The sequence below is a fragment of the Chiloscyllium punctatum genome, chromosome 40, assembly GCF_047496795.1.
Source record: "Chiloscyllium punctatum isolate Juve2018m chromosome 40, sChiPun1.3, whole genome shotgun sequence".
Lineage (NCBI taxonomy): Eukaryota > Metazoa > Chordata > Chondrichthyes > Orectolobiformes > Hemiscylliidae > Chiloscyllium > Chiloscyllium punctatum.
The window spans coordinates 14,396,513-14,410,486 of record NC_092778.1 but is presented as its reverse complement, the minus strand read 5'-3'; the positions used below and the strand labels follow the sequence as shown (position 1 = coordinate 14,410,486).

Below are 13,974 nucleotides of genomic sequence, written 5' to 3'. Positions count from 1 at the left end.
GGGAGCAGCAGGAATGGGGAGCAAGTCATTCCCCGCCATCTCAGGGCAGGAGCCTCTACATCTCACCTATGTTACCAGATGCAGCAAGTTTACAAATCCGCTTTTAATGATCTCCTCCTGTTGCCGAGTTACCAATAGTGCTCGTTGATGCGCCCACTTGACACCTTCGCCAGGTCCCTGTCACTCCTGCTAAATCGGTACAGTTTTCCGACTCAGGAATTGGACACAGTCATTCCTGCAAGACTTTAGTCACCCTTCCCCCAAAAGCCATATAACATAGAACAGTACAGTACAGTACTGGCCCTTCGGTCCACAATGTTGTGCCGAGCATTTATCTTAATCTAAGATCAACCTAACCTACACACCCCTCAATTTACTGCTGTCCATGTGCTTGTCCTGCCGTCACTTAAATGTCCCCAATGTCTCTGACTCTACTACCACTGCTGGCAGCACATTCCACGCACCCACCACTCTGTGCAAAGAACTGACCTCTGACCTTCCCTAAACCTTCCTCCAATCACCTTAAAATTACGTCCCCTCATGACAGCCATTTCTGCCCTCGGGAAAAATCTCTGGCTGTCCACTCTACCTATGTCTCTCAGTACCTTGTACAGCTCTATCAAGTCACCTCTCTTCCTTCTTTTCTCTAGAGAGCCTTAGCTCACTCAACCTCTCTTCATAAGACAAGCCCTCCAAACCAGGCAGCATCCTGGTAAATCTCCTCTGCACCCTCTCTAAAACATCTATATCCTTCCTATATCATGAGCAACCAGCAAGTTCCGGTAAATCCGCCCGACATTTCCAATTGATGACCGTTTAGTCAGAAGTGCAATGTGAAAGCTAAAAGCCCCTGATCTGTCCAGTCTTCCTTGTGCACCTAGAGAAGGCTGAGGAACACTGCTGCCATTTGACGATGTGTTGACATGCGTGTCTCTGTTTGTTTTCATTCCAGAAGGATATTACCTACACAGCCATACAGGACAATCAGCCCTTCACGGTGCTGCGCACCCGCAAACCACCATCTCCAGGACGACGTCCAATCATGCGTCGGGCTCAATCCTGCGCGAAAAGGAAATGTGTCATCCGCAGAAAAGTGGGAAAGAGTCTGAGAGGTATCCAGCGAAAGACTCGAAAGAGAAAGTGTACAGGACTGAAACCAACGTAAACGTGGCTAAGAAGGAGAAGTCCAGGGAAGAATCCAGGCCTAGGAGTGTGGTGGACCTTACACAAGAAGGCCGGACAGATAACGACAGGAGGATCCACCTTCTTGACAAAGCTGCCAAGACTAGCGAGCATCACTCTACAGTTCTTACCAGTCACTCTCCGAACCGGGGAACTGGGAACGGAGAGCCAAAATCCAAAAACCCTCTGCAGACCCTGTCTCTTAGCAACTGTAACAGTGGCTCCAGTTCCTCACTGAGACTCCCCGGCAGCGAACAGGACAGATGCTCCAAAGACTCTGCTAAGCACGACGAGAACATGCGGCCTCTGCTGCACGCTCACGCAGAACGGACGCGCAAGTGTGACACCGTGGTGACCTCGGTTGGCACTCTGCATGTTTCCTGCGGCTGTCCGTCACCCCACTCCTCTCAAACAGCGCGGATGCCACCTTCCAGCACATTCCCTCCTCTTCCTGTCCATTCCAGCATCTACACCATCTACCCCACCGCCAGGGAGCCAGGAAAGGAACATAAAGTTATTGCACCTACCTTTGTGCCTTCGGTCGGGTTTTACGAGAACAGGAACGGCCCCATTCAGATCGCCTCTCAGGCCAGAGACAATAAGAGTGACAAGTGCAAAGACAAGGATATGAGCAGAGTGGCTGGTGACAGGACAGGCAGTTTGCTGTGCCCCTCGGAGAGGACGCTGGCAGAATCCTCTCGGTTAATGGTGACACAGGACCTGCCTGTGCACGCAGATACTAAAAGGGTGGATAATGTGAGGGAGGAAGGGTCGGTTATTAGATCCAACTCTCTAGCAATAAAGAGGCCCACGACCTCTGAGCTGTTCCTGAGCAAACCGGGCCTCAGCCCATCCGAAACGAGGGACGTGCATTCGAGCAGCGCCACACTGAAAGACCCGGCGCGATCGAGCTTTGAGGTCGACCACCGAAGTCAGGAGAGGGCCCAGCGATCAGGGGTGAAGGATTCCCTGAAGGTATTCAACGGGGTGGATGTCACGAGGCTGCACTCGGAGCAGTCCCAGCTGAAACGCTCGGGCACCCCGGAGCCAAAGTGGAAGCCGTTCGAGATGGCCACCTACGCCACCAGCCAGATGGCAGCGCTGGCGGCCCAGCACGGTCACAGCAGCAGGGCGGACGAAGAGCCGAAGAAGAGCTTCCTGGAGCCGGTGGCCCTGCAGAGGTCAGCAGGGGTGGGTACGCCCAGTGAGGTCTCGGCCATGCAGAGCCTCATCAAGTACAGCGGCAGCTTCGCCAAGGAGGCGGCGGGCAGGTCCGGCAGCGGCAAGAAGAGCCCATTCGGCGGACTCGGCAACGTCAAGACCGACTCTGGGCAACACGGCGTGTTGAAGGTGCAGCACCTCCCGCTCCCACAACTCAGCAAGCAGCTGAAAAAAGACCCAGAGCGGCCGGAGAGCGCCAAATCGACGCAGGGCGAGGTGGAGGTCCGGCACCCACCTGTGGGCATCGCGGTGGCAGTGGCCAGGCAGAAAGACAATAGCAGCAAACCGGGCACTGGTGTGATTGACAGGGATCGCTCGCTCTCTATGAACAGCATGAAAGGTAAGATGATGAGCACCCTTCCTTTGATAGTCACTCAGTCAGGCGGCCTGTCTGATCCTGTGCTAACTTGTGGAAAGCCTTAGTGCTTTTGAGCTACAGGGTCACCCCGGTGGCTGTGGAGGGGCAGAACTTGCATATTGAGGAATCCTCTTCATGGGTCTCATTGAGGCCAAGTGACTATTTGTGGTCCCAGTTGGAGGTGGCCCTTAGGGAATGAGAATTCTTGTGATTGCCTATATCCCTTCCAAGCATCTTGTCCAGGCGCAGAGAAGGAAAGCCTGATCCGTTAATATATTTGAGATGATCCCCATTCACTGGGCCCCACAGGGACTGGAGGGTGTAGATGGCACTGTGGATGATATTGTTTATGTTTATAAGGTTCTTCTCCTATTTCTCCATCACGTTTCGATAAATGGTGCCCCGTCTTGTGCACAGTGCTTGCTTTTTGCCTCATGGTAATTGTAGGAGAAATGCAAGTAAACACCACTAGCACTTAACTTTGCTATTTCTTTTTCCTGAAAATCTTTTACATTCAACCACAAACAACTTGGTGTATCACCTTTAACAGAGTAAGGCAATTCAGAACAAACCAAACTTTGTCAGGAGACATCAGGGTAGATGCTTGAAAGCTTTGCCCAAGGAGTCGAAATTAGGGGGTGACTGAAAGGAGGAAGATGAAACAAAGAGGTGGTGAAGTATGGATAATGTATTAAAGAGGCAAGAGACTTGGAAGCTGCAGCCACCAATGTTGGATAATTAAACAGGGGATATTAAAGAAGTAGGCATTAGAGGAGGATAGGTGGTTAGGAAAAGCCAGGGAACTATAGACTGTTGGGTCTGACATTGATGGTGGGCAAGTTGTTGGAGGGAATCCTGAGGGACAGGATTTACACATATTCGCAAAGGCAAGGACTGATTAGGGATAGACTGATAGGGACATGGCTTTGTGCATGGGAAATCACAAACTTGATTGAGTTATTTGAAGAAGTAACAAAGAGGATTGATGACGGCAGAGTGGTGAACGTGATCTATATGGACTTCGGTAAGGTGTTCGATGCTGTTCCTCATGGGAGACTGGTTAGCAAGGTTAGATCGCATGGAAGCTGAAAATGTGTTGCTGGAAAAGCGCAGCAGGTCAGGCAGCATCCAAGGAACAGGCGAATCGACGTTTCGGGCATAAGCCCTTCTTCAGGAATCTGGAATCCTCATGGAATACCGGGAGAACTAGTCATTTGGATACAAAGTTGGCTTGAAGGTAGAAGACAGAGGGTGGCAGTGAAGGGTGGCTTTTACTGTGCATCTCTATGACTACAGATATCTCAGAGGGTTTTGGGTTTGGATGAGACTCTGGAAATAGGGAGGAGTCAGGGCATGGAGGGATTTGGAAAGAAGTATGCTCAGTTTTGAAATCAAGAGATCCATTGGGTCCTAGTCAACCTAAGCCAACCAGCGCAGAGGTGCAGAGGTTTCAGGATGAGTTAAGATGAGGGCAACAGAGTTTTGAATGACCTGAGGTTGGAGGATGTAAGGGTGTGAAACCAGCCAGGAATGCCTTGGAATAGTCAAGACCAGAGGTAATGAATTCAAGGAAGATGTCAACAGCAGATGAGCTGAGGGAGGAGTGAAGTCGGGCAGTATCACAAAGACCGAACTAATGATCTTACTGCCGGCATGGGATAGGTGGACAGAAACCCATCCCGGAGTCAAATATTGACACCACGATTGTGAACAGACTGGTTGACTTCCAAACGTTGCCAGGGAGAGGGATGGACTCAGTGACAAGGAAACAAAGTTTGTAGCAGGCACCCTAAACAAGGCCTTCATTCTCCCCGAGACTTAATTGGAGGATATTTCATCTTGTCCAGGACTGGACGTCAGAGAAGCAGTTAGAGAATTTTGCAACAGAGGACTCGAAGAGAGATGGTGCTCAGGTTGAGCTGGGTGGCGTCAGCACCCATGTCAATATGAACAGTCTTTCTGGAGCATGAGGCCAGGGTGTGGATAGGACCCAGTAAGGGGGTAGATCACTGGGGGACACCAGAGGTAATGGTGCACATGAAGGGAAGCCATTGCAAGTGATTCTGTTGGGAATAATAGGAATGGGAGCAGGTGAGAGCAGTCATGACCTGCTTCCCAGTGGAGAGGCCTTCAGAGAAGGCTGGAATCAGTGCAGGCAGCTTGAGAAGGATGAGGAAGGAAAGGTTACCTTTGTCATAGTTACATGGGATGCCATTTGTGATTTTGAGAAGAGCCCTGCTGTGACAGGGGTGGGGGTAGGCTGAAGAGATCCAAACACAGAGTCCTGGGAATGATGGACTTGGATTTGGAATGAAACAAGGGATCTGGAGATGAAAGGAAGGTTGATGTTTTGCATGGGCAATGGGGTCAAAGGTTGCTCTTATCAAAGCGAGAGCTGATGGTGGCATGTTTAAAGGTGAAAGGCACAGCACCTGAAGAAAGGGAGCAGTTTCCAGTTTCGGCTGATGTGGAGGTGGGTGGGCAGTGCCCAGTAGATTAGTGCGGATCCAGTTAAGGCAGCAACAACTGGGTATTGAGTTTGAAGTTGGCATTAGGGGAGGCATGAGGGAGACTATTGAAAAATATGTGGGAGACAAGGGGAAGGAATGAGGGAGACCAGGGGAAGGAATGAGGGAGATAGGGGAAGGAATGAGGCAGACCAGGGGAAGGAATGAGGGAGACCAGGGGAAGGAATGAGGGAGACTAGGGGAAGGAATGAGGGAGACCAGGGGAAGGAGGGAGACCAGGGGAAGGAATGAGGGAGACCAGGGGAAGGAATGAGGGAGACTAGGGGAAGGAATGAGGGAGACTAGGGGAAGGAATGATGGAGACCAGGGGAAGGAATGAGGGAGACTAGGGGAAGGAATGAGGGAGACTAGGGGAAGGAATGAGGGAGACCAGGGGAAGGAATGAGGCAGACTAGGGGAAGGAGGGAGACTAGTGGAAGGTATGAGTTTAGAGGAGGGCTTTAAAGGAAGTTGGGTCTAATTGGTTTGGGGTGATTTGGGGGATGGGGAAAAGCAGGAAGATCAAGGCAAAGGCCATGGATCAGGTGGTCTTGGTGACTAATAAATTCACAAGCTCCTCATGTGAATTGATGGAAGGGGGAGGGGTTTAAGCAGAGTAATTTTTGCAATCCAGGGTGATCCTGGAATCCTGGAGCGGATGAGGATAGAATCCAGTAGCACATTAAGTGATCCAGTGATGGTGAAACTCAGTTGTCCGCCATTCCCTTTATTGTCCATGACCTTTGAACTTGAGGGAAGGAAGTCGAGTGTCAGACCTGGAGGAGTGAGCAGTGTGAGGAAGAAGGAATGGTTTCTTGGGGACTGGGCCGTGAATTGGAGAGGAGGGTGCAGTTGAGTCAAGCAGTAGCTGCAGAAATATTGTTGACAAATAAGGGGCCAAATGCTGAGTAGTTGGGATGTTGAAGTGCAGTTGTAAGTGAATTTGAGAAATAGCGTTGTTCAGGGATGGACAAAGGACTGACAGTGGCAAGAATTGTCGGTGGAGGAATAGTGATTGGAACTGGCCTGGTCTGACATTGATACAGAGGGACTGGTAAGACCTTGTGAGACAAGGTTGTGACCTGTGAATATGGGTTGGGGTGTGTATGTGGAAGGACAGATTTAAGGAGGCGAGGAGGGCAGTGAACTCAAGAGGACAGAGAACATGATGAGATGGAGGTTGCAATCACTGGGGGTGATTGAAGGAGGGAAGCAGTGAAGAAATCTCAGCGATAACATTTTTTATTGTACATTTAAGGGCGGCACGGTGGCACAGTGGTTAGCACTGCTGCCTCACAGCGCCAGAGACCCGGGTTCAATTCCCGCCTCAGGCGACTGACTGTGTGGAGTTTGCACATTCTCCCCGTGTCTGCGTGGGTTTCCTCTGGGTGCTCCGGTTTCCTCCCACACTCCAAAGATGTGCAGGTCAGGTGAATTGGCCATGCTAAATTGCCCGTAGTGTTAGGTAAGGGGTAGATGTAGGGGTATGGGTGGGTTGCGCTTCGGCGGGTGCGGTGTGGACTTGTTGGGCCGAAGGGCCTGTTTCCACACTGTAAGTAATCTAATCTAATCTAATTGGAGACCAACATAGGCTGACGATTTGAAAGAGAGGTGATGAGGTGGTCCGTGTCACCGTGATGATCTTTGCTGACCAGCGATGGAAAGATGATGCAGTTGGGCGGGTGGTCTCATTAAAAGACGGAGTTGTCGAGACCCCGCAGCCAGGCTTCTGTTCAGGTCTTGATGTTGATTCGGCCTATCCCCAGGGGCAAGCACCTTGCTCGGAAGTGAACAGAGAGAGGAGTGAGAGGAGGCAGAGTCCGCAGGGTCAGCGAAGGTGAGTTGGAGAGGAAGAAGACTGGCACGATTAGCCTGCAGCCAGATGGACAGGTCAATGGGATGAGACAACTGGGATTGCTGCTAGTAATGAACTCACAGCAAATGCCCCATTGAGCCCTTCAGAGGAGGCTGTGGGCTTACCTAGTGATGTTTAGCCTAGCGTAGCAGCGGAAGAGCAGGATCGAGTCCTGAACGGTTGGAGTCACATGATGGAAAGGCAGAGTAACTGAACCCGGAGAAGTGGAAGGAAGCATTGCAGTAGCCCAGGGGAGACGAAGATTAACATGAAAGTAGATTGGGGTGGGCTCAGATCCCAAACCAGAGAATCCCTACAGTGTGGAAACAGGCCCTTCGGCCCAACAAGTCCACATTGACCTCCGAAGAGTAACCCACTCAGACTCATGCCCCTAACCTACACATCCCTGAACACTACAGGCAACTTAGCATGGCCAATCCACCTTAACTGCACATCTTTGGACTGTGGGAGGAAACCCACGCAGACAAAGGGAGAATGTACAAACTCCACACAGACAGTCTCCCAAGGCTGGAATTGAATCTGGTGGTGTGAGGCAGCAGTGCTAACCACTGAGCCACTGTACCACCCCATGGTAGTCAGAACCCATCCAGGAAGGGAATGGAGGAAAGCTCAAATTACAGGTTACATAAGCATTCTGATACATAAAAACCTGATAGTAAAATGGAAGGGGTTCAGAATCAAACTCAAAGATAATGTGATGAGATAACAATGATGAAGGTTAGGCAGGGCATCAATAAAGTGAGGCCAGTGAACTACTTGAGGACCAAGTGATATTTTTATATATCACTGAGTGATTTTTTTAACAGGCTGCCACACAAAAGGCTGGTTAACGAAATTCAGGCTGATGGAATCAGAAGATCAGTGTCACCTTGGATAAAACATTGGCAGGAAGCAGCAAGCTGTGGTAAATGGGCGCTTCTCCAACTCGAAGTTGGGAGCACTGGAATCTCCCAGGGATCAGTGCCTTTGTGAATGAAATATGATCCATATATTGGAAAGCAGGGTAAAGTTTCAGAATGTACCAGTGATACCAAACTGTGAAGTTGATATCCAGCAGGGATGGGGGACGTTTGACTATCAGGTTAGGTCGGAGAAGCTAGGTGTGCTCTTCTTGGAGCAGATGGATGATAATGTGACATTGGAGCTGACAGAATTGGTTACCAAACTAATGCTAAACGTGGACCTCCGTTTTCAGTTTGTAATTGTTCCAGCAGCCCAGCCGAGAGCAGCCGGGTGTGTGATGTGTTTGTGAGCAGGAATGGCATTGTCACCTCAATCTTGCAGAAAATATAAAGTAAGATGTCGAGCTGCAAGATGACGCTGCTTTAGGACTGAGAACCGGAGGCAGAAGGAACAGGATCGCCTTTAAAATGGTCTACTTATCGAAGCTTGTTTAATAAAATCACAACACTCTGTATAATGGTACATATAAAACTCAAAAAGCCCAAGTACATTGTACTCTGAAATGGCTGCTTGTTCAGTTGTAGTAAAATGTGTTTTTGATGTTTACCTTGAACTCATTAGCCGGCCGGAATGTAGCTTTCCATTTGTGTTGAGCTATAGGAGTCCTCTTTCTCTTTCATTTACGGGCTGAGAGAAAAAGAATAAAACAACACTACGCCATTCAACCCAGTGTGTCTGTGCGCCGGTCACATGACCCGCTCCTGTCTATCATCAACAATATGATGTGTTTTTAATGTACAAATTGATTGGTGACACAGTGGGGGAGAATAAAGGAGAACACTTCCCTCTCTTTTGCGTGTCGTTGTATAAAAATTCTTTAGGCTAGACATCATGTGGTCTGCCGTTGAAATCTTTGTCTGTGAAGTAGTTGCCCTGGCTGTTGCCAAGGCCCAACAGTCCACAGTAGGCAATGGCAACACAGGGAGCTGTTTGTAAAGAATTTCAATGATGAGGATACAGGCAGCTAACATTAAATGTAATTTACTGAGCAGAACTAAAAGCCGCAAACAAGAACTGAATTCTAATCGGCCTTCCAGGCTGTTGCCAGGCGACAAGACAAACCTTAGGAGGAAAAGTATTAATTTTTTTTATCCTGCGCAATGGAGAGCCTGGTAATAATCTTAGCCTGTTAGTGATAAGAGAAGGTTCTGGACTTAGTGAGCTTTAAAGGAAGGTAAAAGCACAGTTTAGATGACAAATCTGCAGTATTGTACGAGTAAAATGCTGATATTAAAGACTTGGTTGCCTAGACACAGACCTAAGCCTTTCCACTGAGCGTGGTAGGTACATAGCCTCTACATACTCCCCTTTCCCTATTTTCCTTTAAGACAATACTTCTATTCATGGATAACAACAGCAGCTTTCACTACATTATAGAACTATCTCATTCTGTACCCACCTATAAATGGGGAGGGAAGAGGGAAATTAAAATGGATTATTTTAATAGATGCTATGACTGCTTTAATATCTGCGCTATTAACATTCTTATTATTCCATTATAAGAAGGCGAAATTCTGAGGCTGATGAATTGCGGCTGCTGTTAGTTGTGCAACGTCAGTTAATTCGCCCACAACCACAGAATATTGTTCACTAAATTAAGTTAAATTGAATAAACACGCACTTTTGCTGATGATGTTCTGGAGCTCGGTGACCATTCACTTTGACTGAGTTATATGCACAAATTGAACTTTCAAGTGCAGCACTTCGAGGGTTGGTCCTTAGTGTAAAAAGGGGTGCCATTAATTGTATTGGAATGGGCAATGACTAATATCAAGTGAAATATGGTCCACCCCTCCCCGCTCCTGTAGTCACAAAGCAAGGGACAGAAGGTACAATGAGCACACTGTATGCAATCATCGAAAATGAGAGGTTGGAAGAGATCATCTTGGTTGATCATGTTCATGATGGCGAGAGAGAAACATTTCCTGGTCCCTGCAATGTGTGGAATCGCTCAGGAGAGAGGCTAAAAAATGGAGGACCAGTCCTGAGGCCAGTAACATTCTGGTAAATTCCTGTCCGACCTCCTCAGGTAATCAAATACTAGTGCCATTTGGTGTGGATTTGGACAGTCTTGCAAATGTCTAGGGTTTAATGTTTAGGCTACTCCCGGGCTGGGAGGCTGAGGTGGGCAGGCACTAAAAATAACGCAGCTCCACCTGGGCACCAATTCCCTGGCTCCAGCCTGCCCCAGGCCATTTTTGCAAAGGTATGGCCCCCAGCTTTGAGAGCTCGCCCACCTCCTTAATTGGCTCTCCTTTAGTCCTGACAGTGGTGGTAGTGGGTGGGGCAGGGGGATGAAAGCAACGAGTTGACCGTTTCCCCCATGGTGCAGACCCACGTTTCACCCTAATAGTGGGGTTCACAACAAAGGCAGGTGAAAATCCTCCTAATTTTCTTTTTCTGTGTTTTCCTATCCATTGCACACGTATAGATAAACACAACTGTTATGGTGCAGAGCTCCACACAGAGGCTTGGCTCAGTTAAATCACACATAGACTATGGAAATCAGCCATCTTTTTAAAAAAAGCAGCAGAGACTGTAAGGCACCTTAATTATTTTTCAGGCTCTCTGCAACGTTAACTTTGGAGTTTATTTGAACTGCTGTTGTGCTTAAGCAGCAGAAATATTTTTCTTTCACTTGGCTGGTCTCAAGTCTTTATTTTATATGGAATACTTCTATGTCTTTTCTGCACCTTGTGTTACCTCTGACCCACTGAAACAATGCTGCAGTAGCCAACTGATTAACCCTGAAGTAATTCTCAACATTAATTCCCTCCAAGTGCCAACCTATCCATCAAAACCTAATTTAGCATCGTCAAGAAAGACTCTTCCAGGAGTTGAGTTAATGATTTTAAATATTATGGGGCCAAGCATCAAAGAGATTGTTACTGTAACAGGCAAGTGCACTCACCTTTTAACGATACCAACACCTTGCATTTATGTGGCTACTTTAATGCAGTGAATCATTCACGTACAATCAGAGCAGTAGGTTTTAAGGAACCTTTTGAAGAGGAAGAGGAATCTCGCGTAGAATGGAGATTAGCCGGGTATAAGGATGACTAGGGAAGATTAGGAGCGATTTACTGCAGATGCTGGAATCTGTCCTGCCAGCAACCAAGTTGGAAATCACAGCGGGTCACTCAGCATCTATGAAGAGAGAGAGAGCAAGCAAGCTAATGTTTCGCATCTAGGTGACTCTTCATCAGAGTTTCATCTTCATCAGAAACGTTTGTCTGCTCTCTCCCTCCACAGATGCTTCCTGACCTGCTGTGATTTTTGGCGTTTTTTTTTGTGACCATGGGAGGTTGTCCACTAACAATGAAGGAGATTGTGTGCACTGGGCAGGTTCTTTGGCAGCACAGAGGGAGTGAGTAGGGTGAACACAGTAAATTGGAGTCGACATATAACTTGCCAAGCCTGTTCCAACATTTGGTCTTCAGTCACAACTCCACTTTCTCGCTTCCTCTATCCCTTGCTTCTCTGAGAGACCAAAAATCTGTCTGACTCATTCTAAAATAGTCAACGGAGGAGTGCTTACAAGCTTCACAGGGGGAGGATTCCAAAGATTCACAGCCCTTTGAGCGAGGCAATTTCCCCTCATCTCCATCCAAAGCGATTGTCCCCTTATCCTGAAACTGCATCCCTGTGTTTTAAACTTCCTGACCAGCAGAGACAATCTCTCAGTATCTGTCAAGCACTTTCAGTAACATGTGCATCTCAATGAGATTGCCTTTCAACCTGTAGGGAATATCGTTTACCCAGTCTCACATCACCAGACAGGGACTCCTGCAGTGAACCCTCACTGTACCGCCCGCAATGCGGTAAGACTGAAGCAGTTTGCAGATCTCGGGTACGATCCCTATGGCCATAGAGGGAGTGAAACTGAGGACAACTAGGTAAAGAGAAAGCTGTAAGGTTAGGAGATGGTGAGAAATAGGGATGCTTCAGAATTAGTTAGGAATGATTATTCTCCTGTGCTGTGATATATGATTTTTATATTCAGTGGATGTAATGATCCCGAGGAAGCAGGCAGTCGATTAGACAGAGGAGCAGAGCCAGTGCAGTGGAGAGTTAGCCTCTGAACAGTGGTTTGAAGGAAAAGCTTTTTAATGATCTTGGTCCATCTGCACAGAGATTATGGACCAAAGGCAACACTGAGCCAGTCAGAGCAGAAACGCCTTCCGTTCAGCCTGTGATCTTGCTGGTGAGTGAGCTGACTGGAGGCATGGGGTTTGCACTGAACCTACAGTCAGTCACAATGCAGCCATGGGTGAGGCAGTGAGGGTGGGTCAGGTATTTCTATCCTGGCTGGAATCAGTGAGGCCTGTCGGTTATCCGACACTGACTGAGGACAGGATGACGTTCGGCTCTGTCACTGCACCCTGACCACGCGCAAAATCCCCCTCATTTTCTTTCACCTTGTCAAGGCGAAGAGCTGGTTGGCAGGATAGCAGAGCAGACCCAAGTGCATCCTAATAAGAAGGGCAATGGGGATGTTTTGGTCACTTGAAATAACTTCATCAACAAAGACTGTTCCATGTTTTTTGACTGAAGCAGTAAGGCTGTAGTGGACAGGGCAGTCCCAGTATAAGGGGTGGCCATATCAGAATCACTGGGCTCCATCGTACACACGTAGAGCGGCTTGGCACATTTTCAGCACGGTTGTGTAGAATAGCCCAGCCCACCCCCTTATTTGGAAATCAGCAGCACCTGTCCCCCCCCCCACTAATCAAATTATATTTTTGCCCGTTGCTCTTGAGGGCAGGACTTGCTCTTATTGAGTAGCAATAATCCCAGCCTCAGCCAGTGTAACCCTCTGCCAGCCTGCGGGGAGGACATAGCTGACATAGGGAGGTGAGCAGAGCAGCTTATGTAAAAGGTACCCCCACCCCACCGAAAAAAGAGCCTTCTTAACCCACCTTGTCTGAGGCTGAATATGCAGCACTCGGGCATAAGTGTAAGACATAACAACTTGTCTGAATATCTGCAGGGATGGGCAATGGGCCTTTATGATTCAAATTCAGATTAAATTGAACGCTAAATGATAAAGTACACTTAGGGTGTAGTGAGAAATCTCTCAATGGTTTTGTTAGAAAGCTGACCGATACTGAGTGAGTGCATGAAAATAATGGAAGAAAGATAGTTTTCAAAGGGCAATTACCAGTGGGCATTGAGGTCAAGAGACTCCTGTTGTGTAACTTGCCAAAAGGCTGAAACACAAGAAAATGTATCGCTCAATAAGGGAGCACCTGACGAGAGACCTGTAGCCCTCTGTGGAGCTATTCCAGAGGTTTCTCAAGTCTAAGAGTTTGGGAAGAAAATAATCTGCCACAAGATTGTTTCCACCAGGCACTGAATGTGTGACACTCGGGCATAAGTGTAAGACAGTAACAAAAGAGACGTTGGCGAATTTAAGGGAAACAGGCCTTACACTTGGAATGCTATTGTTCAGGCAGAGTCTGCAAATGCTCCTCAAAGGTATTTTGAGCAAAACTGTTTTTAACCATAGTTTTCAAAAAGGGACTTCACCGAATCAAGGGGTATGACTTTTTTCTGTCCCTGAACGTGGTGAGAAGGCTAATAATTGAGCAGGTTTTCTGTAGAGGGGTAGTGGTGCCACATCACTTCAGTGATTGAGTTCAGAGACCTCCTCAACCTGCTGCCAATGAAGATCCTAAATTAACGACCAGTTAAAGGCCTCAATCCAACAATGGCTGCCTCAGACAGTGGGAACCGTGACTTTTCCCAAACCTGAGCATTGTGCTAGCCTGCCTGCTGGGTTGGTGAGTCGAGGGAAAGGAGGAAGGGTGGGGGTCTCCATTTGCCCCAATTTGGGGACACTGAGGGGGTAATGGGGTGGCCACTGA

General features: G+C 48.2%; 1 protein-coding gene across 13 annotated transcripts in view; it reads left to right on the top strand.

Annotated features, from left to right (window-relative positions):
• The window catches only part of tnrc18 (trinucleotide repeat containing 18), a 182,175-nt gene that overhangs the window by 82,223 nt on the left and 85,978 nt on the right, over window positions 1-13,974 (top strand). For all 13 annotated transcript variants that reach the window (XM_072559331.1, XM_072559332.1, XM_072559342.1 and 10 more), the window contains one exon: window positions 953-2,743. In XM_072559331.1, the coding sequence (XP_072415432.1) occupies window positions 953-2,743 (1,791 nt within the window). The remainder of the gene's footprint in view (window positions 1-952; window positions 2,744-13,974) is intronic.